This window comes from Anguilla rostrata, chromosome 3 (assembly GCF_018555375.3).
Source record: "Anguilla rostrata isolate EN2019 chromosome 3, ASM1855537v3, whole genome shotgun sequence".
NCBI classification, from domain to species: Eukaryota; Metazoa; Chordata; class Actinopteri; order Anguilliformes; family Anguillidae; genus Anguilla; species Anguilla rostrata.
In genome coordinates this window covers 42,084,180-42,111,184 of record NC_057935.1, presented here as the reverse complement: position 1 = coordinate 42,111,184, position 27,005 = coordinate 42,084,180, and the positions used below count along the sequence as shown (strand labels likewise).

At 43.0% G+C, this 27,005-nt stretch overlaps 1 protein-coding gene across 6 annotated transcripts in view; it reads right to left on the bottom strand.

Moving 5' to 3' along the window:
* Nucleotides 1–3,890: 3,890 nt before the first annotated feature.
* itsn1 (intersectin 1 (SH3 domain protein)) overlaps nt 3,891–27,005 on the bottom strand; it is a 65,724-nt gene continuing 42,609 nt past the window's right edge. For 4 of the 6 annotated variants that reach the window (XM_064327670.1, XM_064327674.1, XM_064327672.1 and 1 more), the window contains 20 exons: nt 26,609–26,958; nt 25,912–26,074; nt 25,547–25,752; nt 25,336–25,418; nt 24,941–25,137; nt 24,219–24,264; nt 23,901–24,022; nt 23,678–23,801; nt 21,181–21,372; nt 14,950–15,071; nt 14,685–14,791; nt 13,228–13,411; nt 12,597–12,695; nt 11,057–11,224; nt 10,344–10,556; nt 10,033–10,154; nt 9,256–9,338; nt 8,800–8,883; nt 8,191–8,364; nt 3,891–7,974 (listed from right to left, as the gene is read on the bottom strand). In XM_064327670.1, coding sequence (XP_064183740.1) covers nt 7,826–7,974; nt 8,191–8,364; nt 8,800–8,883; nt 9,256–9,338; nt 10,033–10,154; nt 10,344–10,556; nt 11,057–11,224; nt 12,597–12,695; nt 13,228–13,411; nt 14,685–14,791; nt 14,950–15,071; nt 21,181–21,372; nt 23,678–23,801; nt 23,901–24,022; nt 24,219–24,264; nt 24,941–25,137; nt 25,336–25,418; nt 25,547–25,752; nt 25,912–26,074; nt 26,609–26,958 — 2,988 coding nt within the window. In that variant the 3' untranslated portion in view covers nt 3,891–7,825. The remainder of the gene's footprint in view (nt 7,975–8,190; nt 8,365–8,799; nt 8,884–9,255; nt 9,339–10,032; nt 10,155–10,343; nt 10,557–11,056; nt 11,225–12,596; nt 12,696–13,227; nt 13,412–14,684; nt 14,792–14,949; nt 15,072–21,180; nt 21,373–23,677; nt 23,802–23,900; nt 24,023–24,218; nt 24,265–24,940; nt 25,138–25,335; nt 25,419–25,546; nt 25,753–25,911; nt 26,075–26,608; nt 26,959–27,005) is intronic. The other 2 variants (XM_064327673.1, XM_064327675.1) reach the window with 1 other exon arrangement.

Below are 27,005 nucleotides of genomic sequence, written 5' to 3'. Positions count from 1 at the left end.
GTTTGTCCAATAAGTTGCTCTACCTATCAGCAAATTTGGCAATTTAATTAATAATGAATATCTTTAATAGTAGTAATTATCAAACAAAATCAAAAGAATATATTTTATATGTTGGATAAGTGAGAAGTTTTAACTGGTGATTTACTTGTGTTTGGTATTCAGAGTGCTTGATGGTAAACGAGGGTGTTAGGGTTAGCCACCGTTAAACCACTGGATTTGGAACCTAAAATGTTTTTACTCAATCCTTACAGTGACAACGTCATGCACTATTACAACATTGTATATGTGAAATCATAACAAAGTAGGACTCAGACTGGTAAGAGGTATGTTAAAACAAAAGTTTTGCTTTAATTGGATTGTTCTCTTCGTAGGTTTACATAATACAGTAACACACACTCAGAGGCCCAACAAACAATAAGACTGTTTAAAAAAAAAGAAAAGAGAGATGAGACTTGCGTGCTCTCTGGGCTTCACGGGGATTGCAGAAATTCACTGGAACTGAGCTAATGTACATACAGTACGCATTAATACAAATGAATTGATGTGGAAGGTAAGGTAAACCACATCACCAGACTTCCCAGCTTCCCTTGTCTCTGTTTTTTCTTTTCCAACATTTAAGATGGAAAGCAGTTTAAAATGATTGTGGTTACAATTAACTCTTCAGTTTTTGTTTTCAGGAATGATCTTTATTATTTGAAAAAGGACCACACTGCAAAGGATACACTAGGACTGCTTTGATTAAATATAATGCGTTGGGTTAAAGAGAAGAAGTGCACTACTTGGGAGGGACTATACATGGCAAGCAGGAGACATCTGGAGGAATGTTGCTGGGGGACGCACCAAATGGTGCTTCTCTTCAAGGTAAGAGTAAAGTCTCTTGACCAGAAGTTTTATGGAATGGGTATTCTTAAAAAATAATTAAATTAATTAAAACTCACACAGAAAGACACAGGCAACAAAACTTGCAGTCTCGACAATAGCTGTGAATGTTTCTCTCCTGCCCTGGCATGCCTGCCTTCCCCTCATATGTCTCCATATTCCATGTGACGTCCAACACCACTAGGGTAAAGCCAAAACCATCAGCCTTGTACTCTTCCAGCTCAAGTTTTACATTAGTACCCCAACTTTAACCTACAGCTTCCATTTTCCATCTATTACAGGGTGCTGACAGACTGTAACCCATATATTGGTACCAGAATCAGACAAAGCCATTTAAACAATTGGAGTGACATAGTTCTGGTTTGGCACCAATGTATGTATACATTAGTCTGTCCTAACCCGGTTTTATTAACAATGATGTGCAGCTGTGTCCAAAATGTTGCTACTGAGGCCATCCCTGTCAAGTTCCAAGTGTAGCCTCTGCCATTCTTCACTTTTTAGATTCCATTTAGAGATGGAAAACCACATTTGTTAAAATCAAAGAGAAACATTTGTTACATACACAGTACAGGCCACCTGTATTAGGCTACCTGTGTTTCTTTTAAAAAAATATATAGGTAGAGAAGAATTCAGTTAATACAATATATGCACATTTATTGAATAACAAAACAAAGAATAAACTTTTTGTTTCTATTTCTTCCTACAATAACACAAAATGAGTTTTACTTAAAAATAATCTTAGACACAACTTTCCCTGAAATAGCTTAAGTAAAATAATCCTTTAGTTTTACTTAAGTGGGAGGGAGGTGGAGGGCTAATGAAATTGATTGAAATCTTATCTACATAAAGTTAAAAAAATAAATTAAAAAAAACCACAGGTAGCCTAATACCTTTAGCATGTAGTGCAACAAAAGATGGAAAATAAAGAGACAGAAGACATCTCTCTTGTGTTGTTTAGCAAAAGAAACCATCTTAAAACTGCACCACAACTACAGGAAGAAATTAATGCAACTAGCTAGAAACTTGTTTCCCTGACTACAGTGAAATAGGGACTACTATCTACTGTTCTAAAAGGATGTGTATCTGGGGGGGGGGGGGAAAGCCTTGCTACATGCTGTTAACAAGAAGAAAAGACTCCAGTGGGTCAAACACCATAAACACTGGACCTAGAAAGATTGGGAAAAGGCAGATACATATCCTTTTAGACCAGCAGCTAGTAGTTGCCGTTTCACTGCATTTACAGAAACCAGTTCTCTCCAAGTTTTTCCTGTACTTTTGGTGCACTTTTACAACAGTTTCATTTGATAGGCACCACCAGATATTTGTCTGTTAACATTACTTCCCATTAGCTAGGCCCTTCTGAGTGTGTACTGAACACTGTACGTCCTAGCTTCTTTTCATTTTCTTGCTGGGAATAACCTTGCCACAATATGTTTACTTGGCTTGGCACATCTAAGCCTATCTCTTTCTTCTTTGCCATATTTATTGCAACTTTAGTGTCTATGTTTATTATATTACAGGGCAATGGTATTACAATGGTATTAGACTAGCTCTGGTTAAAAAAAATTAAGGTTGATAAGATTTCAGTCAATTAAACTACCCCTCTACCTCCCTCCCATCCTTCTGCCTCCCACTTTGCAAAATGATTCCGATAGACTTACAATAATTTATTTAATTGTCAGTTAAGCCAAAGGAGGCCATTTTGAGGAAAGCTGTGTCGAAGATTATTTTAAGTAAAACTATTTTTAAACCTTTTGTGTTACTGTAGGTAGAAATAGAAAAAAATGCTTGTACCTTGGTTTATTATTTAACAAATATGCATAAATTAACTGAAATCAAGTCATTCAAATGTGGATAAAGTGCTTTTCTCAGCTTTTATTTTGTCGTAAAGTTTAGTTTCAACATGTAGAAATTACAGCCTTTTTATACATAGCCCCCCATTTCATGGCTACCTAATATTTGTGACATTTTAATGTTATGTAAATTAAAGCAGTCATGTTTCATAATTTCTCACATATCATTTGCAATGCAATAACTGCTGGAAGTCTTTCAGATTACCGAAAGTTCTCTTATACCTGCACTAATGAATCAATAGAACACACATGACTAATCATAAACACCTGTGAGGCCATTTGTCCCAGATGTTATGGTACTCTGAAATGAAGGGGACTATGTATAAAAAGTGCTGTAATTTATCCACTGTGAAACCAAACTGTATGAAAATACGCTTTAATAAAAGCTGACGATCTGCATTGTTTGATTATAAATATAAAATAGTGAAGTACAGAGCAAAATCAAGAAAAAAAATCAAGATATGTCTTTGTCCCAAACATTACGGAGCTCACTGTATATACTCCATTTACTTATGAACATTAGTATCTACTTTTACTGTGCAAATTACAGCAAACAATGATCTAAAGACAAGAGATGACAAAAATAACTGTTCCCAAGCTATCACCTCTGCACTCCACTCCTTCACCCTAAACTAAAACATTGAACATTGTAATCTTTATAAATAAAACAATCAGGAATTATTTCAAATGAAGCAAACTTAAAAGTGTCAACAACAAAATACTATAAAAAAGGATGTAAACCTCCTAATACAAACCAGTTGTCTAATATAGTATATTTAAAGACTATGTATTTTTGCAATATGAAACATTTTATTCCAGAGAGTAAAACTAAAATAAATACTAAATCCACCACACATTGCACCTTCACGCTGTTCTGTGACAAATCCCCTCTTAGAGCAGACTTTCGCCATATGATGGCTGACTGCAACTAGTACGTACGTTACTTATCAGGAAATAAAACTTTCAGTTACTTTATGAAGAGAGGCAAAAGACAAGTCACCAACATACCGTTATGTAGCCTACCGTTATGCAACTCCCAAACACTTCCAAACTGTAGACCTATAGTCTAGGCCTAAGTCACTTACACTTCCATAATGTGTACTTAATTTATATCTCTAAATCAGCCAAAGATACAAATTAATATTGGTCATTTTTTAATCACACCTTTATACCATACACAATAAACACTGTATCTGCTATTTTGACACTGATTACTTTCCATGTGTACCTCTACGTCCCACGTCTGGACATTTTTTTGCTTTGTCAAGAGCACAGAGTGCCTGTAAGCATAAATCCACCAGGTCTAACTCACCTGTTAACTCATGTAGGGCCTACCCTGCTTCAGTTTGCTATTTTTTGAAAGAAACGTGTATGTTTAAAAAAGGCTATAATTCCTGCTCAAATCACCTGCTATGGATGTAAATATCATCACATTGAAGCTGATAGACTATACTTTAACCTCATATTCATTGTTTCATTTCAAATACAATGTGTTGGAGTACAGAGCCAAAACAGCTAAAGTTGTGTGATTGTCACAGTAGGGACTGCACTGTGTACGTATCTATGTTCTATATTCATGTGTCAGCAAACTGACTTGAATATTCCCTGGGGATTGGTTTTGTATACCAATGCATAAATTTGTGTAAATTAGGTTACTGAGTAAATATTACAGTAGCCTAAATGCACTACTGTATGTAGCTGTACCTTGGTGTTACTGTAAATGTTACAATGGATAACGGTAAATGTACTTGTGTGTTTCTCAGACTTCTGAGAGACTCCTGCAGTCCGTGTGACACCCCAGGACTTCTTAAAGAAAATAAATAGACAAAGGTTTCAGTAGACTTAAAATGCAGTTACACATTAAAATGCTGTAAATATTTACATTCTTGACAAATTATTACTGTAAGAGGGAGAAAAAGAATGCTGCTCATGACCTGGGCTCATTTGCTAAGAACTTAAAAAATGAATCGATTTAAGATATGGATCTATGGAGCTATTTTTTCTTGCATCATCAGGATGTTAGATGCTAAAAGCCTTTACGCTGTACATTAGCCTATTGTATCTGTGTGTTACGCTCTGAATAGGTACAGATATATTCAGCTAGCCTATGCTACGAGTGCAGGTGTTTAATGGCAGGTACAACGCCTAAATGCACTGTTCCCTCTGCTTTTGCTCAACACTGAAATAAATGCTCTTGACACAGGACCTGCGAATCCATCCAGCCATTTGGATCTTCCATAGGCACCTGGGCCCTGTTTCACGTATGTCGCTTAAACAATCCAGGATAATTTATAATACATTAATTTTTTTATAAAACCTTTATTTAACCAGGTAAAAGATTAAATCTATTTTACCAGAGAGACCTGGCCAAGGAGGGAGCATAAAAACTATACATCAAAGTGAATGAAATCAAACTTATCTAGTGACTTAAATTTGGGCTAACTTACAATTTGTTTGGTCAATCTAGCATTGAATAATATCGGATAACTGCGTGCCCCTGCTCTGCTATAAAAGGGAGATGAATCGCTTGGCATAAATAGACACACAACAATGTGAGGCTAAAGTTGGCAAGATCACATTGTAACTGACCAAAAGCAATATTTCTCGAACTCATATTGTAAACGATGTTGTTTTTATTTTGTTTGGGGTTGCAAATCACTAAATTATGGCAACACTGGAGAGGACACCTCTAAAGAGCAAGAACTCATCATTGAGGGTTATGAAGAAGAGAAAGCAATCCTAAAAAGCAAATCAAACATTGACAGAGTGGCCAAAATGAGAGAGGGAGCTTGGCATTGAACTGCAGATAAATGAAATGCATAAGAAGACTTTCATTCAATGGCTAATTCTGTTAAATTTTGAAGTGGTGATAACTCCTAATATTTGGACTGTTGTGCCTACTGATAATGCCATCATAGTGAAACATTGAATTGCATTATTTTTAATGACTTCCCATGAGCATGTGACAACGGCTACAGAAGGGAACTGGCGGTCGGTCAAAGTCAAATATGAAAACTAATTGCAAACAGACAGTCTTTTTATTGTAATTCTACATTCTCGACTAGGTAATGTACAAGTAAGTGTTTAACCTCCCAAAACTATCATAATATAGCCAACATGAAAAAGGCTGAGGTGCGGAAGTGGGGGGGGGGGGGGGTTAGCTCCCCCAGCGTGCACCCCTGCTGAGGAGCTTGTGTTGCAGCACAATTTATTTGTTAACCTCTATTCATACAGGGTAGGTTGACTGAGTATGCATGCTCTTTTGCAGCATCGCCCAGTGAATGCCACGCCAGGTATTCCAACCTACACGTTTATGGCTTGCGGGAGGAAACTGGAGTACCCAAAGAAAACCCAACACAGGCACAATGTCGCCACAATGCCAACGCGCCATTGGCGGAAGGCATCCCCGGAGGCAGCTGCTCTGAAACCAGTGCCTGGATGCAGCAGCACCTGTATTAGTGCTAGGTGCACTTTATCTTTTATTACCTCTGTAGGGCAGTTCTGAGACTTATCAGACATTCAAAGGAAAACAGACTGTTCTTTGTGCTGACCGGGAGTCAGCACATGTGATAAAGAGACAGTGCTCAGTTGCAAAACATGCTGCTAGATCAGCATTATGTAAAACTTAGGTTCTCCATAATACAGTGTAATCATGTTTTGCATTGTTGGAAAGCCGATGTCATGGGGGCTTTGGTGGTGAGGGAACTGGCTAAAGATTTTGATACCTATAGGTCTACGCCCGGCCAGATACAAAGGTTAACCCAGTGTGATATTCTTACAGAGATAGTGCAAGCAGGCTCATTGATCAGTACTGTTTTGTCATGATTGTATCTTTACGTGAGGTGTTTCACTTTTATCTTTTGGGTATATAAGGGTAAACATGGAATGGTTTGGGGAGAGTCATCAACACGGTCTCCAACGCATTGTATGCATATAGCAATCTCACATTGTATATGGCCATTATTAACATACCGTACAATTAATTGCATTCACTTTTACCCGACATTCCTCTTTGACTCTTATCGCTGCAAACCTGGCAGTTTCACGGTCCTAACATACACATAGAACTCAGGATATCTGCACCTTGTAATCACTTGCTTATACACTAGTGTCATAGCAGGATACATAATTGTATTTATGCAGGCTACGCAAGTCAGAGGGATGTCCGCATCTACCAAGATAGGCAGCGATCTGTATAGAGCTACACTACTGGTGGACAGCAGTCTCCTCCTTCTGTGCATAACTGTTAGCACAGAGAAATGGTTAAAGACATTACATTAATCCCGTTCCAGTAGCACCAGGTAAGATTACACGTGTGCCTTCACCACTCAGATACCTCTGCTGTTTGGGATTTCTTACAGTCGGTGACCATAATGTGATAAGTTATGGTTTCTTGTAGTTGGTGACCTCAATGCTGTTTGGTGTATCTGAGGGGTTTATTACACCTCTTCTAAAACCCTTTTGGAATTTCCCCTAGGCTAATTCGATCCCCCATCATTCACAGTGACAGGTCATTCTTTCTCCTTCCTGCCTCCACCAACGGTGCCTTCATTTTTGCTGTTGGTGTGTGTGATGTCTTCAGGTGGATTTCTAGGCTATGTTCATGTTATCCAGCTAACATAAACTTAAACATAAGTTTTTGCAGGCTTAAGACACTGTATTTGGGCTAAACTGTAAACCCAAAATTCTGGGTTTATCCCAAAATGTCAGAAAACCAATCGGGTTAACTCAGTTAGCCACATATGTGAAACATGGCCCTGATCTTTCTGTCATTGCAATGTAAACAAGATCAATAACAATAACAATAACAATAACAATAATAATAATAATAATAATAATAATAATAATAATTAAAAAACAAAGAAAGCGCACTTTACCACTCATTAAGAACAGCATTACTAACAGCTTATGCAGGCACAAACACGCATACGACTACATACACATACAACCACACACACATTCAGAAATACGCACGCACGTGGTACCAGTGGGGACCATTTGGTCAGGACATGGTCTTGGAATACTGAGGTGTGAAGGAGGGGCATCTGAGAACTCCAACAGGAGTGGTGAGACCAGACTAGTAGACACTGGGGTCAAGGCTCGTCAAAGAGCTGCAGGTCCAGGCGCACCACAATCTCCCCAGTCGGAACCTCATGCAGAAGTAGCCGTTTGGTGATCGGACCTTTTGAACCCTGGTCCTTCTTAATGTCAGCCAGCCGGATCTCTGTTCTGCCCAGGAAGTCTGACAGGAGACAGAGATGGGGAGAAATTCACCTTGCTTACAAGTACCATGACAGTCTAAATACAAAATCCATATTGATTATTTGTGACACATCCATATGGTGTCTACTTGTGTGACTGAATTTATGTATTCGTACAATATGAGCTCTCTTAAAAATGGCATGTAGTGCATGTGTAGGCAAATGTACTGCTTGTGTGTGTGTGTCTGTACACTGACCATCAGGAGAGAACTGGTCTCTTTCAAACACGGTCACACACAGGACATCCTGCTCCAGGTCTTTGATGAAAAACTGGCAGTTAGAATTCCATTTGGGGTTGAGTGTGTCCTGCAGGGTTTTGGTGATGTGGCACTGGGACCCCATGGTCACCTCGCAGTATGGGTTGCTCTTTCCTGGTAACCACACATTACAAAAAAATGTGGATGCTACATACTGGTCCTTGGGATGAGTTCCCCCCCTTCACTATTAAGACCTTTGAGATCATAAGATAGAAAGCACTATATAAGTGCAATCTATTATTATTATTTTAATTATTATGACATCACTTGTCAGACATTCAGTACATGAAAGATTTGCACTGTGTAGATTTCCCACCATGCTATAGGCAAAAGCAATGAGCAACACATATTCTGGCTGCATGTAACATTTACAATCAGCCTCTGTTCTGTGATGTAACGGCATGGTCCACTGTATCCTTCAGACAAGCAGTGTCCTGTTATACTAAACTGAAAAAGCTTGTAGCAATTAAGGGACACTGAGGACACATTTCAGAATTGCATCAGTCATTGAGCGCTCATCGTGGTTGTGTGGCAAAACAGAACTCTTACCGTGGGAGCGGCAAGGCTTCAGTTCAATGCCCTCCACGATGTTCACCATCAGCCTTCCGATGCCTGTGGCTCTCTGAGACCTCACTGCAGCAACGGCACAACAGCACAGCCATCAGTGACACACTCCTGAGCCAGTGGCACACAATGACTCATGCGGATGCAACCCTAGGCTGGTGGCACACACTTGCATCACAATACAGCACAGTGTACTTGTGGTAAAACCCTGCCCTGGTACACACAGATACAGGCAAACAGACACACACTGTACCTCAACAACAGCAAACAAGCATCCGCATGCAGTGATCTCATAAACTCCACATATTAAGGAATGTTAACAAGAGTAAAAGCATTTTTTTCACCTTGAATTGAACATGAGTGTGTGTGTGTGCGTATCTGTGTGCATGAGTGTGTGCGTGTGTATGTACACGTCCTGACAAAATAGACAGTGACTCCAACCCAGATAGGCCTTCTCCCTCTTCCTCTTCTCTGTCTCTATGTAGAGTTCTGAAGCAGCTTTGATCTTCTGCACCCAAGCCGTCCTGCAGCACAGGCACATTACATAATGAGAGCATAGTAGATTACCACAACCACCTCATTATACTGGCTTCTATCTGTGTGAATTACACTGTCAATCAGATTGCTAATCACTGGTACCCTTAGTCTTCAGTGTGCAGGCCCTGTTATAATGTGAGACCAAGCTTATAAAATGCAGTCTATAGGTGTAGACTGTGTGTAGGGTTATACAGTGAGTGTAGACTGTGTTTAGTGTTAGACACTGGGTGTAGACTGTGTGCAGTGTTAGACACTGGGTGTAGACTGTGTGCAGTGTTAGATAGTGGGTGTAGACTGTGTGTAGGGTTAGCTATTGTTTGCAGACTGTGCTGTAAAAAAGTGGGCATATACTCTTCATAGTGTAAGATAGTGGGGGTAGACTGTGTGTACTGAAAAATAGTGGAAGTGGACTATGTGTAGTGTATGAATTCTGGGACTGCAACTCTAGCTGAAACAAAAACCAGCTTACACAGGGGGTCCCCAGGACCAAGGTTGGGAACCACTGATGTAGAGTATGATAGTGGGTAAAGGCTGCTTGTATTATATGATAGTGGGTGTTGATTATATAGCACATGATAGAGGTTTAGTCTGTGTAATGTAATGTCATATATGTAGATGATGTGTAGCATTAAATAATAGGTGTGTACTATGTGTAGAGTAATTCGGAGGTGTGTACAGTACCTTTCATTGATGCTCTCAGCCCGCAGGGTGTAGACACGGTCGATGTGGGAGATGTGGAAAATGGGTTCATCTCCCGATGGGTCAGTGGGCAGCTTCACCAGCACCTCATTCAGGAAGATGGGCTACGAGGGAGAGGGTGGGCACACGTAGGCACGGTGACAATGGGCTGGGTTTCCATTCGCTCTCTCAAACCTGACTCCACCCCTCTGGCCTCTCCCTCCTCTGCTGTAATCCACCCTCTAGCCTCTCATTTCTCCTTGGACCCACCCCTCCTGGGCCTGACCACACCCCCTCGCAGGCATGTCACTCACAGTCTTGTACATGCGGTATTGCAGGTGGGACTTGGGGCTGAAGACCTTCTCAGAGCCAGAATAGCCCAAGGGCTTGATGATCTGCGTCAGCAGCAGGAAGTCATTGAACAGCAAGCCGTACAGCTCCTTGTTGCTCTTGGCCTTGTATAGCTTGCCGCTGTGCAGGAATTTGCGTGGGCCCAGGCAGTTGGTCACAGAGTTGAACACCAGTTGCTTTGGGAGGGAGAAACAGAGAGAGGGAGAGAGAGAGAGAGAGAGAGAGAGAGAGATGGTGCGAGGGACAGAGGGCGAGTGATGAGAGAGCAAGGAGAGGATAGTTTCAATATCCAATCTACCTAATTCAAAGGTCTGCAACTCAAGTCCTAGAGAGCCACAGGCTCTGCTGGGTTTTATTGTTACTCTGCACTTAATTAATCAGTTAGAACAGTTGATAGTTGACTCACTTCACCTGGGTGCTTCAGTCTGAACTGGGTGCTGATTTTAGGATGAAAACAGAAACAGCGGGGCTTGTGGCCCTTCAGAACCAGGGTTGCAGAACCCGGACCAAATAACAATTTATTAACACACAACTGACAACACCGCCATCTAGTGGACACTAGATGTTTCTGTTAATATATTCCAGTTTTCACTGTAAGGGCTTGTGCGTGTCTGTGTGCATGTATGCGTGTGCGTGTGCGTGTGTGCATGCATAGTGTGTTACAAGTATACTGTACCTCAGACAGCCCTTCACACTGTACATGGGCCTGGATCCACTCTAGCCGGTCTGAGTTCTCCTTCTCCCTCACACCCTCATTGACCTGTGAGCACAACTCCTCTGCCTTCTCCAGGGCCTGCTTCAGGTGGCTGTGGTCCGGGTGGCTTTCTGGAGTGTTCTCCAGGATCTGAGATGTGCCAACAGGGAACACACATTTGGTTTACACATATATTTAGAGACAAATTGTCCTTAAATGTGTTGAAAACTATTTTTTAAAAATGAGAGGCTACAGTGGGTTCAACTTACATTTTAACAGAATCTTAACAGTGTTTTGCCTATGAAATGCAAGTAACATATAATCTGCCATATTATGTGATGATCTACAGTGCTATCTGTACACAATAGTTTATGTATTCTTATGTAACGTACTGTATTAACTGATAAATGCTAATTAGACCCAGATATAACACTCGTACCTCAAGAGTTCTTGACATGTGTGGGTATAAAGATATTCTTTATGATGTATATGTGAGTGTATAGTGTGTGTTTGTGTGTGGTGTGTATTGGGAGTGTGCATATGTGGACAGGGCCATAGCCAAGAATTTAGAAATTCTAAGGCTGTGAGTCCCAAAAAGTTAGCCAACTTCGATACTGGCCACTTGCATTAGCTTTCATTTTACTTTATTGTTAGCAGCTAGCATTTGAATGAAACCAGCTGCACGAGACCAGAGCTCCTGCAAGGGAGCGTACCTATGTTCCCTCAGCCACGATGTTCCCTCTAAGGATTTCCCCACCAATTTTTGTCCCGTCTTATGTGTGTGTGTGTGTGTGTGTACGAATTATTGCGTGTAAGCATTTTTCCTTACTGTGACAACCCTAATGTGCGTGGACACGCACACATGCGCATGTGTGCGCATATACACACAACCTGTTGAGTGTTTGAGATTTCAATTGCGATTCTTAGAATAACAACCAAATACAATTCCTACACACTCACACAGACATACAAACGTGCCTGCAAATGAACACACACACACAGACACATATACATACACACTATTTCGCTCTCTCTGCATATTTGGGGAAAATACAACGATCTAATTTCATTCATAACCAAAATTCTCTCTTTCCACATATTACAAACATATTCAGACTTGGTGACCCTTTAATAGCTTCCAAATCATACAGCCTCTGATTGACCCTACAGTATTTACAAACTGTAAGCTTTGCAGTGGCCGGTTTTGTCTGTGTTTGTGTTTTTTATCCTTTTGCTTTCTGCTTAGACACACACACTCACACACGCACTCACTCATTCACTGATATTTGGGAATATTCAAGATTTTTTTTTTTACATCCTCATTCATACTTGATGCCCCTTTCATCGCTTCTAATTCAAATGACCTCCAGAGGAACCCATAGTATTTACAAACTGTAAGCTTTGAAGTGCCTTGTTTTGTCTGTGTTTATCCCTTTTCCCTTTGCACAGAAACACACTATCAATATCAACATTTGATTGTATGTGTGGTGTGAGTGTGTGTGTGTGTGTGTGTGGTGCGTACGTTCTTTATGATGAGTGGGTATCGGGTGACTCTCTGCATGGGTTTGAGCAGGAAGCTGGAGAGAGGCATGCCCTTACAGCGCGGGTCCATCGCCAGCCTCTGAAACAGAGAAAGAGAGTAACACAGCACTTAATACACACACATACAATATGCACAATCTACACACACAGTCCTTATGCACACACACACACACACACACACATACAATATACATAATCCACACCATACTCCCTATACACACACACGCATACACACACACGTTAAGTATGCACACACATGTACACATACACACGTGCGCACACAAACAGAAATGCAGACACGTGTACACACACATGCACGATCACACACACACACGCACACACACACATATACCCACACTCATATATGTACACAGGTATCATGAATGTTGCAGGCCATGAATTAAGCAATTTAAAAAGGCTTTGATGTTCCAGGATCAGCTCTTTCAACTCTCATTTTCATAGGGCATAAATTATGTAAAAAGACAATTCAAAGCTTTTCAATGTGTCGCCAAAAAAACTACAACAAAATAAAAAGATTTTCAAAGGGCATGGGACCCAGGTTTAGCTCATTGCACAAACTGACATGCCAGGCCTCTCCCCCAGGCCGTTACCTTGACAAAGTCCTTGAAGTCAGGTAGCTCGTCTGTCTTGTGCTGAATGAGGGTGGCGCCGTTGAGCTGGCAGCTGCAGAAGCGGATATACGGCTGCATGTGCGGCAGCTGCGCAGTCAGGATGTCACCAATCATCTTCACCGGCATCCGCTCACCCGACATCTTCTTCCTCACACGCAGTGCCCTGAGATAGCAAGAGAGAGCAGATGAGAGGCCAAAGAGAGACGGATGGAGGGCAAAGGGAGAGAATGAGAGACAGAAGGAGAGAAGCCTTGGATATCCCTAGGTGATTATCTCTTGGCATTGAGTCAGGCAGGTAATTATTCTGTCTATAGAACATCCAAAGAATCCTCACCTTCCTCACTACCTACACTATACAGCTCCTAGTGCAGGTCCTGGTACTCAGATTCCTGGACTACTGCAATTCCTGACTCACAGGTGAGGTTTCCCTGTTTGTAACACCACTGCAGCTACAGTAATACAGAATGCAGCTGCACTACTCGTCTTCAATCTTCCCAAGCATGCATATGTCACCCCTCCTCATCTTACTTCACTGGCTACCAGACCTGGGTCAAATACGTATCTGTTTTGGATTCAAATACTTTTCTTTGCTCTTTTGATCTTGCCTGGTGTAATTGAGCCTACCAATATGACCAGAAGGCGGGCTTAGCAGTTTTTGAGAGTATTTCATTGGTTCCAATACAACAGACAAGATCAGTAAAGCGTAGAAAAGTATTTAAAAAAGTAAATACATATTTGACCCAGGTCTGCTGGTTCCTTGTTACAGCTCACAATAAGTTTAAAACCATGGCACTAGCCTACAGGGCAGCAAATGGAACAGCTCCACCATACCACTAATCAATCTTAAAACATCACACCAGTCAGATCTCTTTGTTCTGCAACCTTGAATGGGCTAGATGGTAGGGACATATAGGAAGGGGGAAAGGGAGAAAAGGAGAGGGGCAAGAGAAAAGAAGGGAGAAAATGAAGAGAGGGGCAGGTAGAGAGAAGACAGACAGAGAGAGGGAGAAGACATAAGTGGTGGGTGGAGGTGAGATGAGGGGGAGGGTGAATTGATGAGGAAGGTTGTGCTGAGGCGGGAGGGGATCAGTTGAGGGGGGGGCTGGGAAAGGCAGTGTAGAACACAGGGGTGTGGTTTTCATTCTTGACTCGCTGTACAAATTCATCATCATCCAGATTCATTGAAACAACATAGTGAACCCAATTATGAAATTCCCCTCCTCTCCCCCTTTATGCGCACCAAGAAGCAAATCTGATAGCACTTCTGTTTTTAGAAGCAGCCGTGCACTCAAACTCATTTAACTATACTAATTCATCTACATAATTTAACTTTCACACCAAGGCATTTCTCTGTTCTAATCAGCTGAGCAAATGGATTCCACAGAAGAACTAAAGGATTGGTGGTGTTGTGAGGGGAGGGCCAGTAGGGGGCGTACTTAAGCAGCTTGATGTTGCACATGATTAGCTCCTTCCAGTTGACGAAGATCATGGCCACCTCCTTCTCCGTCAGCAGCTCTGACTCCAGCAGTGGCTTCTGGAAAACCTTGACACAACAGAAACTTTTTTTAAGCATTTGCTCAGTGCTGCACACACATTTAATCAGCATTGTTTAATTGTTGCTGAGGGTGTGCAAATCTTGGCTTTCTTAGCCAGAGTTTGGACACATTCTTTCTGGGAAGACTTCACAGTTGCAAATTGTACCTCAGTAACCAGCTGCAGGTCGTTGACGTAGTTCTCTTCAGTGACGATGAGCTCATGGGTGTAGCCCTGCCTCTTCCGCTCCATGGGGGTCAGCATGTCCAGCAGGTGCAGGTCAGAACACCCTGAGAACAGGACAACAGCTTGGGTTAGCTCTTCTCTCCTCTTCCCTCTTCCTCTCCCCCCCCACTTCTCTCTCTCACACACACACCCTAGGTCAGTTCTTCTCTCTTCCTTCCTCTCTCCCTCTAACCCTCTCTCTCTCTCACACACACCCTGGGTCAGCTCTTATCTCTTACTCCCTCTCCCCCTCTCTCCCTCTCACTCACACAAACTCTGAGAAATGGACAACAGGTTATTGTTGTTGTTGAAATAAGGTAGAACTGTATCAATAGCATGACATAATCATTTTTAAAAAATACAAAAACAAGGGCCCTGACAATGTCATACATTGCCTATTGCGGCTGGAGTCACAAAATCTTCAGCTGGTCACCACACTGTACAGGAGTGTGGTCGTACTCCTACGACCCTGACTTCACAGAGCTAATCCTAGGCTCGGCTGCCCTTCCTCCCAACAGGGGATGCCTGATAACTCAAACAAAACATAAAAATCTCACCAGGACTACAATTCATTCAGCTATCAATCATAGAATACCCTGTGCAAGATTATTCGCTCAAAACCAGCCATTACCCTCAACCCTTTTATTTCCTTGATTATTAATCAGATCCATTCACTGAATAATCAGCATCAACCATTTTGATGCTCTAAAATTGTGTGCAATAAATGGTTGATACAGATTATTCTTTATATCCTAAACTTGGGCAGCATGTTCTTAAATCAGAAAATTATTTGAACAGTTGTGAATAATTGTACACTTTTTTTCTCTTTTCAAGTTCAGGTCTTCTGTCCAAATATTGATTAATGTGTTGACTATATTTTAAATGTGTATGTGTACTGCAGTCTGAACTTCATCTGCTAGCCTTTATTGAATGATGCAAAGCTGGTTCTGTATATAATTAACAAGAGATTCTCCTCTTTAAGGTAAATTTAGTCTTTGTAATATTTAAATAAATATGTCTGAATCAAGTTCCTTATTTGCATTTTATAATGTGAAAAGGAGACAATGTGAGACAAAGAAGGTGGTTACTTGCTAATTAATTATTCAGATAAATTCATTTTTATTCTACAAAACACATAAAAATGGGTTGAGGACAATGAAGAGATTCAAGGTAAGAGTACTATCTCTTCAATTTCAAACTCATTGACCACTACATGGTAAATGATAAATGGACTGTATTTATACCGCGCTTTTATCCAAAGCACTTTGCAACGGATGCCTCTCATTCACCCACACACACCAACAGTGAAAGGCTGCCATGCAAGGTACCAATCAGCTTGTTGGGAGCAATTATGGGTCTTGCTCAGGGACACTTCGACACGCCCAGGGCAGGGGATCGAACCGGCAACCCTCCAACTGCCAGACAACCGCTCTTACCTCCTGAGCTATGTCGCCCCCCGGCTCTGCTGTTGTACTCCTGTGAGAGGTGCATATCCCATATTGCAGATGATGTATTATGTCTGCACTATAACCAGCAGGACCAGGAAGGGGGGTGTGGTTTATAGTTCTGGTCACACTATTTGGCTTCAGTCCAGTATTCATTGGCCTGGTCCTGTTAGAGCCCTGATGTGAACAGGTGTCACTGTATGCAAGTTGGCCTGATGCATCACTCTAATCACCAGTCCATCTAGCTGAGACAGAGGTCATTGAATCTGCTCTGAACTGCTGCAGGTGAAGGAACACAATTCCCCATTACCCAGGGCTACACAGCCCTCTGCTAATGCTGATTTGGGTGTAATTCAGCCTTTGTAGTACTGCTATACCAACAATACCATTGTGCCATTTTAATTAAAGGTCATTACTGGCCTTTAATTGTTCTTCCAGTAAACACCTGATGCCATTGGCTCTGATTGGTGAATGCAGTTCACATGACCAACCACAAGCACAAGCCCAATGAACATTTATGAGGGAAAAGTAGGTATCTGTGTAAAAATCATTGTGGAGATGATTCATAGGAGTCAATGTTTCATTGGGAGGGCATTTTGTTTGCAGATGTGTCCTAGAACAAAGCTGTGAAATTTCATTTGAACAAAAATAAAATCACACCCATGTAGGAGCTGACATATGAATGTGTCAGTAGCAAACTCTTACCTTCCAAAATTGAGTCAACGGCAGCTAACGCTGTGCAGATTATCCAATCCGCACGGCAGGATACACACATAAAAATTGTGGGATATGCACCTCTCACAGGTGTGCAACAGCAGAGCTGGGAACCAACCCTGGAACATTCTGGAGACCAGCGGGCAGCACTCCACCAAAGCCAGCTCTGCCAGCCACCACTTTTCCCCCAGTATGCAGTTTAACAGCTCAGCTGTGAAGTTAATGCATCAGAGGAGAGCATTTCCTACTCCGCTGGCAGACTGCAGGTCTCTGATCAATCAGAGGAGTCACTGGTCTGAGACGAGACCTGTCAAACGAACCCCTCCCTGCGCTTTGGCAATGCCTTTATGTCTCTCCCTCCAGGGCTGCTGGCCATACGGGCCACTGGTGTGGTCAGTATTGGGCGATAAACCACGGGTCCCATCCACAAACACACAAACACTGGAACAAGCTTTAACTGGATGAGCCAGTCTGTGGCACCCATAAAATATGTACTGGCCTGCTAGCTACATGCCACATACAGCTCAGTTGCAAAACTGCTTGCTTGCAACTTTTACCAGTGACAACACCAAATTTCTCTGCACCCAATACTAATGATAGAGATCAACACCCTTAGTGGTTGCTCCTCCACAGAGAGGTTTAGGCAGTCATTTATATGGGGTGCTATGCACATGGCTAATGATTTAAGATAACCTTCCCTTTCCCACCAGCTACAGGGGCCTGGTGATCAAATCTAATGCTCAGCACAGTTATTATGCTCGTGAATGCTGCAGCACTGTAATTTCTTTATGCCGGTGTGTTTACTGGGGTTTTCTGTGCACTGTTATTATACTGATTTTGTTTTGCTGTTACAGTCTCTCCAAATTAATGTTTGAGGAAAAACTAATTTACCTACTGGGGATTAATACAGTATGAGCAGAAAAAGACATGGGAAGACTATGTATAAAAAGTACAGTAATGTCTATAAAGTGAAATCAAAATGTATAAAAATGTATAATCCCTTCAAATAAAAGCGGAGCAACTGCACTTTAACCACATGTAAACTGTTTGATTACAAATCGAAAACTGTGGAGTATAGAGCCAAATCAAGACAAAATGTCTTTGTCCCAAGCAATATGGAGCTCACTGTACAGTATACATCTATAGCTACCAATCTCCTCCATTTGTCCTTTTGAGTAATCCTAACTTCAGAGCAGACACACACTGCCAACTGGGAGTCCAGGATGAGTGCGTTTCCGGTTTGGGGATACAACCTCGCGCTTAACCACCCGAAGAAAAGCAAACACGCTAAGTCTACCATTGCCATTGAGCCTTTTAATAGGTATTTTATACATGTCATTTTCTATAAAGAGAGTGTTACAGATTTGTTAAAGCTATGGATTGTTTTGATATATCGTTTTTTTTTTTTACATTCATTTTTGACAAAATGCTTCAGTAACCAAGTGCAAACGGAATGGGATTTATTTGTTTGAATTTGTTCCTTTTTTGATTGCTTGTGTGCACTGTAAAAGTGGAGAAAATACACAAGTTTATTCAGATACAATATATATATATTTATATATATGACACATTTCATCTGGATTTTTTGTGTTTCTCAAACCCAGGGTGGTCATTGTACAAAATGCCTCCAAGTTGCGTTGTCTTGTCTTGGAGGTCTCAAGAAATTATGGTAAGCCCAACCAATCGATCACAGAGCAGCAAAGACTGAATACTGTCACAACAGTGGAACCAATTTGGGAACGAGAAGCAAAAATTAAAAACAAATTTTAAACTTGTAGCTGTACACAGGAAGTTCAATTATCATGACAGAGTTACAATAAAATGACAATACTGTTACGCGAGAAAGAAAAAAATAAAAATAAATGCAATATGGTGCCAGTATAATGCTATATATTTCTTAAATGAAGGGCATGTTTTAACTGTATGAGGAGCGCAATAGCAGACCTGGTGTGAGGAAGCTTTGTGACAGCCAGAACTTGGGCAGGATGCTCCCTATAGCTTACTAGTAACTGCACACATCTTTCGGCTGTCTGAACGCTGCACCTGCATGGCGGACACAGTTCTGCTCGTGTTAAGTACATTCGCCGTCTTTGAAAAGACTGGTTTTTTTCTGTTCCTTTAAAAAGGAATTTCCCCACCACAGAACAGGAAAAGGATCCCAAGACAAGAGAGCTTATCTACAGCCAAAATGGGTGTGGTGTTAATGTGAATAATTTCACAATTAGGTCTTACGTAAAATATGGCAACTGTCTTTTAAAACTGTTGTTCTTTTTCAGTGGAGGGGAAAAATTTAAAACACTAAATATCAGATATTAAAAAAACACTATCTATTACAAATTTATTTGTTTATAAAAATAGACTAGGCCACTGAAGAGTGACTTGGGATATAGAGCCATCCAACTCTATAGACTCAGATGTTGAGATTCAAAGATATTTTTTTAAATTTGAAAGAAAAAAAAGGATGTGATAAAAACATGTAAACTAGTTGAAGTCATCAAAACAAAGTGATTTAAAACAGAACTACTCCACCTCTTCAGGATGTACTTACACGTATAAGTGCACATAAAGAACAGAGCACTGAACCCACTTGCTCTTATCAACCGTCCTTCTCCATTTGTGGAGGTAAAGAATTGTTTGGTTTAAAACACCAATCTTTACTCCGTCACAAAAGCGCAACAAAATTATGAGAACAGCAAGAGCACAAACAGAACAAAAATAATTAAAAAAAGAATGTTTGGCATAACAACAAACAAAAGAGCAGAGGGAAACGTGATTGGACAAGTGGAGGAGTTCTGCCCCGCCCGCAATTTGTCTATGGGCAGCACCAGACAAGCCTACTTCACTCTGGCTCCCCTCCCATCTCCCCACCCCTGCAAAAGGGTTGGACCTTTACCCTCTGAGGCACGTGACCTTTGAACTCCTCGACTCACCAGTGTGACAGGTCGGTTGTGACAAGCAAAATCTTTCCAGGCGAGACCTCTGGGTGAGGTGTGTTGTGAACAGTGTAACCACAAGGAGTGTTTGTTGGCTGATAGTGGGTCTTTCTGTGAAGCTGTTGGTTGTAATGGGGGTGCAGGGAGGGGGTAATGTTAATAGGGTAGGGTGGAGGGTAACGTCCATTTGACTAAGCCGTCCTTTCTTTAGTTGTTGTTCGACATAAATCAAAGACGGTTTTTAAAACCAACAACACTGACAACAACATACAAAGAAGACTGATATTACTTTAACAGAAAGCCACAAAAAGACCCACTATCCACAATATCTGGCAAGTATTATTACTAGTCATTTTTCAGTTTTTTTTTTTTTTTTTTTTAAATAATATTTTTCAGTCCAAGGATATCAAATTCATGAAATTAATTTAAATCATTGCTGTTGGAAATTGAAAGAGGCGGTGTTTTTTGTTGTAGTTGGTCTTGCGTGCATCTATGCTTTAAAAATGAGGTCATAACTACTCTGCAGTGTGTTCTTCTAGCCAGAGGGCCAGCTGCCAATCATGCAGGAGTCACATGATCAGGGTCTGCATCTCCCATCATCCCTCGGGGCAGAGTATAGGGGATAGTGGGTCTCTTTGAGGACTTTCAAGGTTGAGTGGGATATGGGCAACATATGATTCCTAGAGAGAGGAGGAAAACACAGCACATAAGCAAAAAAACTAAATGAAACAAAAAAAACATAAATACAAAACCAATTTCTCTCACCCCTTCACCCACACCCCAACACTCAAAAAAAGCAATGTGCAAGCACACAAACTAGGAAAAACCAAAAAAACTGTTCATACACACATACACACACACACACACACAGATGACAAAGAGCTATGCTACAAGGAGGGGAAGGGGCTGGGCGGAGCGGGATCTAACAGCAAAGGAACGACAGTGTGTTGTAAGGAACAATGTACACAGATCAACAGAGAAAGATTATAATATATATTTACATTTCATTATTGTTTTGGAGGATCATCAAACTGGCCAGGGTGCTGGCTCTTAAGGTGTATAGTGTAAATGGTGTCACTTACATTGCTGGCTGGGGTCGGTGTCGGTGGTCAGTTTGACGTAATTGGAGGGGAAGAGGCCCACTGTGCCATTCAGCTCCCCTTTCCACCAATCAGGGTCCTCCTTGCTCAGCACATTGATGATCTGGCCCTTCCCGAAGGGGAGCTCGTCATCATTCTGTGCAATATAGTCGTACATGCCAATCACCTGACACACTGGAGAGAGAGAGAGTAGGAAGAGTGACAGAGAGAGAGAGAGATTTATTCCAAAAGGCTTAGCTGCATTCATGACTAGGCCATTGTGAAACAGCGTGTAGTAAAACAGTGTTTCTGCTGCTGTTTTCACACTGTACTCCAGAAGCAATCATTCAAATAAGAGAGGGCCCCAGAGAGTTACACAGCCTATCCTTCTCAGAAAGTTTTACTGGACAAAACCAATGCTTCAGCCTGCACTGGTGAGCCTGATGAGCAGGATCCCACTGGTTTACCCTTCCACTGCATCTCAACACTCCACTGGCTGTGTGTACCCCATGCTACACCTCAATATACTTCATTACTCAGATCAGTCATGTGTTTGTCATTAATACAGTCACACTCAATGCAGGTGTACAGGTGTGTGAATGCTAATGTATGCAGCACACGTACATGAGTACAGGTGTGTGTATTACATTACATTACATTACAGGCATTTAGCAGACGCTCTTATCCAGAGCGACTTACACAACTTTTACTTAGCACTTTACATTGTATCCATTTATACAGCTGGATATATACTGAAGCAATGCAGGTTAAGTACCTTGCTCAAGGGTACAACGGCAGTGTCCTTACCCGGGATTCGAACCTGCGACCTTTCGGTTACAAGCGCAGTTCCTTACCCACTGTGCCACACTCCGTCTCATGTGGTACATGTGGCTTCACATAACAGGTGCAGGTGTGTGAATATGTGAGCGTTAACAATACAGATACAGGTGTGTGTATATGTGAGTGTTAACAATACAGATACAGGTGTGTATATACGTGAGTGTTAACAATGCAGATACAGGTGTGTGTATATGTGACTGCTATAGCCTGATTTCTACTTTGTCGCACGACCCTTGCTGATGAGTGCCAGTCTGTTTGACAGTTTAACATTACATTTCCGAAAATATGGCAGCACTCGGTGAAATAACACGTATCAATGACAATAAATTTCAGTGTTCCATCTGGCTGTCCTATCAGCACTGTGTGACAGAGTATGAAGTTCTGCAAAACAAAATTCTAGAGGCACGCGACACTCAAAAAAAGTGTCGTGCCGCACTGTTTTCCGTTGAAAATTTGTCATCTTCGTCATGCAACACTTGACTGTTAACAGCACAGGTACAGGTGTGTGTGTATGTGACCGCTTGTAGTACAGGTAAAGGTGTGTGTATATGTGACCGCTTGTAGTACAGGTAAAGGTGTGTGTATATGTGACCGCTTGTAGTACAGGTAAAGGTGTGTGTATGTGACCGCTTGTAGTACAGGTAAAGGTGTGTGTATATGTGACCGCTTGTAGTACAGGTAAAGGTGTGCGTATATGTGACCGCTTGTAGTACAGGTAAAGGTGTGTGTATATGTGGCTGCTTGCAGTACAGGTACAGGTGTGTGTATATGTGACCGCTTGCAGTACAGGTAAAGGTGTGTGTATATGTGACCGCTTGCAGTACAGGTAAAGGTGTGTGTATATGTGACCGCTTGTAGTACAGGTAAAGGTGTGTGTATATGTGACCGCTTGCAGTACAGGTAAAGGTGTGTGTATATGTGACCGCTTGTAGTACAGGTAAAGGTGTGTGTATATGTGACCGCTTGCAGTACAGGTACAGGTGTGTGTATATGTGACCGCTTGCAGTACAGGTAAAGGTGTGTGTATATGTGACCGCTTGCAGTACAGGTAAAGGTGTGCGTATATGTGACCGCTTGCAGTACAGGTAAAGGTGTGCGTATATGTGACCGCTTGCAGTACAGGTAAAGGTGTGTGTATATGTGACCGCTTGTAGTACAGGTAAAGGTGTGCGTATATGTGACCGCTTGTAGTACAGGTAAAGGTGTGTGTATATGTGACCGCTTGCAGTACAGGTACAGGTGTGTGTATATGTGACCGCTTGCAGTACAGGTAAAGGTGTGTGTATATGTGACCGCTTGCAGTACAGGTAAAGGTGTGCGTATATGTGACCGCTTGTAGTACAGGTAAAGGTGTGTGTATATGTGGCTGCTTGCAGTACAGGTAAAGGTGTGTGTATATGTGACCGCTTGCAGTACAGGTAAAGGTGTGTGTATATGTGACCGCTTGCAGTACAGGTAAAGGTGTGTGTATATGTGACCGCTTGTAGTACAGGTAAAGGTGTGTGTATATGTGACCGCTTGTAGTACAGGTAAAGGTGTGTGTATATGTGACCGCTTGTAGTACAGGTAAAGGTGTGTGTATATGTGGTATAACAGCACAGGTACAGGTATAGAAGTACGTATAGACACGTTATCTGTAAGAATGCAACAAATTGTGTACCTGCATTGGGCGCTGGCAATTTCGGAGGCATAGTCTCGGTGGGTGTGGTCTTACTGGTGCTGGGACTCAGCAGCTTCACGTAATTGGCTGGGAACCAGCCAATCTGTCGTCTCTTACCCCGGGCCTGATGGGGGGATGCAGAGGAGGGGTCAGCGAGGGAATCAGGGAGTCAGCAGAACGGGAACAGGTGAGAGAGAGGAGCGTCAACATGGGCGTGCCTTACCTGCAGCTCCCCTTCCCACCAGCCACCTGGGTTCTTCTTCCTGATGAGGATGAGCTGGCCGGGCGCCAGGGTGAGCTGCTCCGCCCCCGTGGCGGTGTACGGGGCGATCACCTGGGCGATCTCTGCGGGTAGGGAGTGTGGGATGACAGGAGGTCAAAAAAGCACCCCTAATGCAGTCCATGGTTTTTCCCCCCTCAGTTACTCCAACCACAGAACTGGATGAAGACCTGCACATTTATTCACAGTGAAATCCAGCACAGAGAGGAAGACCCTTCTGCTGGCGAGAGCATTCCTGCAACTAAGACCCCGCCCACTCACCTGGCTTCTTTCCCAGACTCCCCGTCTTCCCAGCAGGTCCCAGAGCCTGGGGCATGAGAGAGAACAGGGCTCAGATCTGCACCCTAAAGCTAGACTTCTAACGTGCAGTTTGTGTCATTGGAGAAGGAAACTGAAAAGACCACGTTGTTTGAGCATGAGAATGATCTGATCATCAGAACAGCCCTACCAGCCTGTCAGTGGCCTACAACATGGAGCAGCAGGTGCAAATAAAATTAAAAATTATGATACAGAAAACACTTCCCACAGACATTCACACCAGTTAAATTAAACATTGCTGTATTCTCTGTGCACAAGCAGCTGTTTTGACATATACTTAAAAATAAGAAATTCCATACTTGACTATTTCAAAGTTTTTAATAAAGGGTGCATTCACTTATTAACTGGGTCACAGGATCAGAAAGTCTGGGAACCACTGACCTGGATTGAATCTACCAATGGGTTAGGGCGAGGGTTAGTATCTGCACTAAAAATCCCAACAAGTTCGCTCTGTGCGACCTTCGCTCTCAGCATGAGGACATGCTCCCTAGTGATGGCAGGGTTAACAAAACAGGGATACAACAGACTGTGAGACTTGATCATTCGCTGCGCCAAAGTGGAACGAAGCCATTTGTTTGCAAGGCTAGTTTTCCTCCACTTGCGTCAATACGTCCAGCGTGCGCAAACCTACATTTAGACACACCGGCGCGAAATGAGAAATGCACCTCCGCTTCCGCTGACGGGACCGCTCTCACCTCGGAGTCCCGGGGTTTGACATAGTTTGAGGGGAACACCCCGGTCCTGCCCCCCACTGCCCCGGTCCACCAGTCCCCCTCCTTCTTCAGCACCGTGATCACGTCCCCCTGCTGGAACGTCAGGTCGCCCTGCTCGCTGCTCTCGTACGTGTACATCGCAGTGAACTCTGGGAAAGCACGCCAGATGCGTTTTCGTAATGCACATACTTCATACTACTTCGCTAAGAACACACAAAATGCACTCCGTCAGCTATTTATTTACTATCAGCAAATACGGAACTGCGATTGGGAGATGGGTGTTTGGCAGGTCGATGGAATCGATGATGATTTGCTGGTGGAGCCTGTTGATTGGGTCGACGTCTCACCTTCCCCGGGTTCCAGGGGTTTGCTGGGGGAGGGGGTAGGCCTCTTCACACTGGGGGGGCTGTCTGATGAACCTGACTCAATGCTAGAGAGAGAGAGAGAGAGAGACAAAAAGCCTTAGTTGATGAATGCATGTTTGCAGTAAAGCAGACTGATAATGGCTAATGAAATCTCTGTAGCCTGTACAGACGAAAACCGGTTGGCTCTCCTCACCTGAGGGACTTGCGCACGGGGCCGGAGATGAGCTTGACGTAGGATTTGGGGAACCAGCCCCTCAGGCCCTGCACCTCCCCAAACCACCACATGTCCTGCTGCTCCAGCACAGTGATTATATCACTCTTATTGAAGTTCAGGTGGTTATCCTTCTTAGCCCTCCACGGGTACAGAGCCTGGGCCTGGAGACCCTCCACCTTCTCCCCCTGAGAGAGGGGGAGAGGGAGGGAGAGAGAGAGGAAGAACAGAAGGAAAGAGAGTGAAGAGAGAGAGAGGGAGACATAAATATCGTTATTTAACAAACATAAATTGAACACTCATGCAGTTACTCAGGCTCTTATTCTCTCCCTCTCCATGAACTGTACCTGTCCAAGGACAGGTGAGGGGGAGGAGCCAGTGAGAGTGGCGGGGGTGAAGGCGGAGCGCTGGCGGAGCTGTCCTGCGCTGGGTACGGAGAGGGAGGGCTGCGTGGGCCAGGCGTCCCAGCCGTCTGATTCGGGCTTCTCTGCTGCTGCACTGGACGGCCACCTGCGCAGACGTGACAGAGAGGTCACACAGAGGTCATGTGGGGGCCATGCAGGGGTCACACAGAAATGTGAACCAACACGTGGTGCAAAATGCATGCTGCTGGTTCTGGACATGTGATTGGAATCTACATAACAGAAAATTATGACAGATTTTTTTTTTTTTTTTTTTTTAAATAAAAAATCGCCAAATTACCAAAACTTTAGATATACATTTTCCAACATTTCCAAATTTTATAGTTTGATATTAGCCGTGATGAGATTCATCTTATGATCCAAAGAGGTCCATCACAAAAAAATGCGTTCAACGGTTAGCTAACATTTAGCCAGTTCTTAATAGACTGCAGATGTTAGGGTAAGACATTATAGCTGCAGCATACTTCGAGAAGCTCATCTTGGGTCAGGACTGGATTACTCTCATAAGGCAGATCCATCTGAAGATGGCGGTTTTGCAGATAAGGGGCATTCTTAGCACTGAATGAATGGACCTCACTCAGTCCTGGCAGTCATATGGCATTAAATGGGAGACAGGTCTCACGTGGTGCTGAAGTCGGCCCAGTTGCTGGAAGCGGAAGATGAGGTGGACGCAGCGGCTGGGGTGGGTGGGGCCGGGGAGGGCGTGGTGCCTGTCGGCGGGGTGGGCGTGGCGGTTGCGGGCAGGGTCTGTGCGGGAGAGGGCGTGGGCGTGGGCGTGGGCGTGGTGGCGACAGAGCTGGGCGTGACGCTGGCGGCGGGTCTGGGAAGGGATCCTGAGCCGGCCGCGGGTCTCAGGCTGGCGGGGACCTCCGCTTCGGGGATCTTCTCGGCGTAGTTGGCGGGAAACCAGCCGGTTTTCCCCTTCAGCTCCCCACCCAGCCAGCCTGGCTCGCCCGTTTGAGACTCATCCACCTGCGGGGTCAAAGGTCAGAGGTCACTGCACATACTAGCTCGAATCT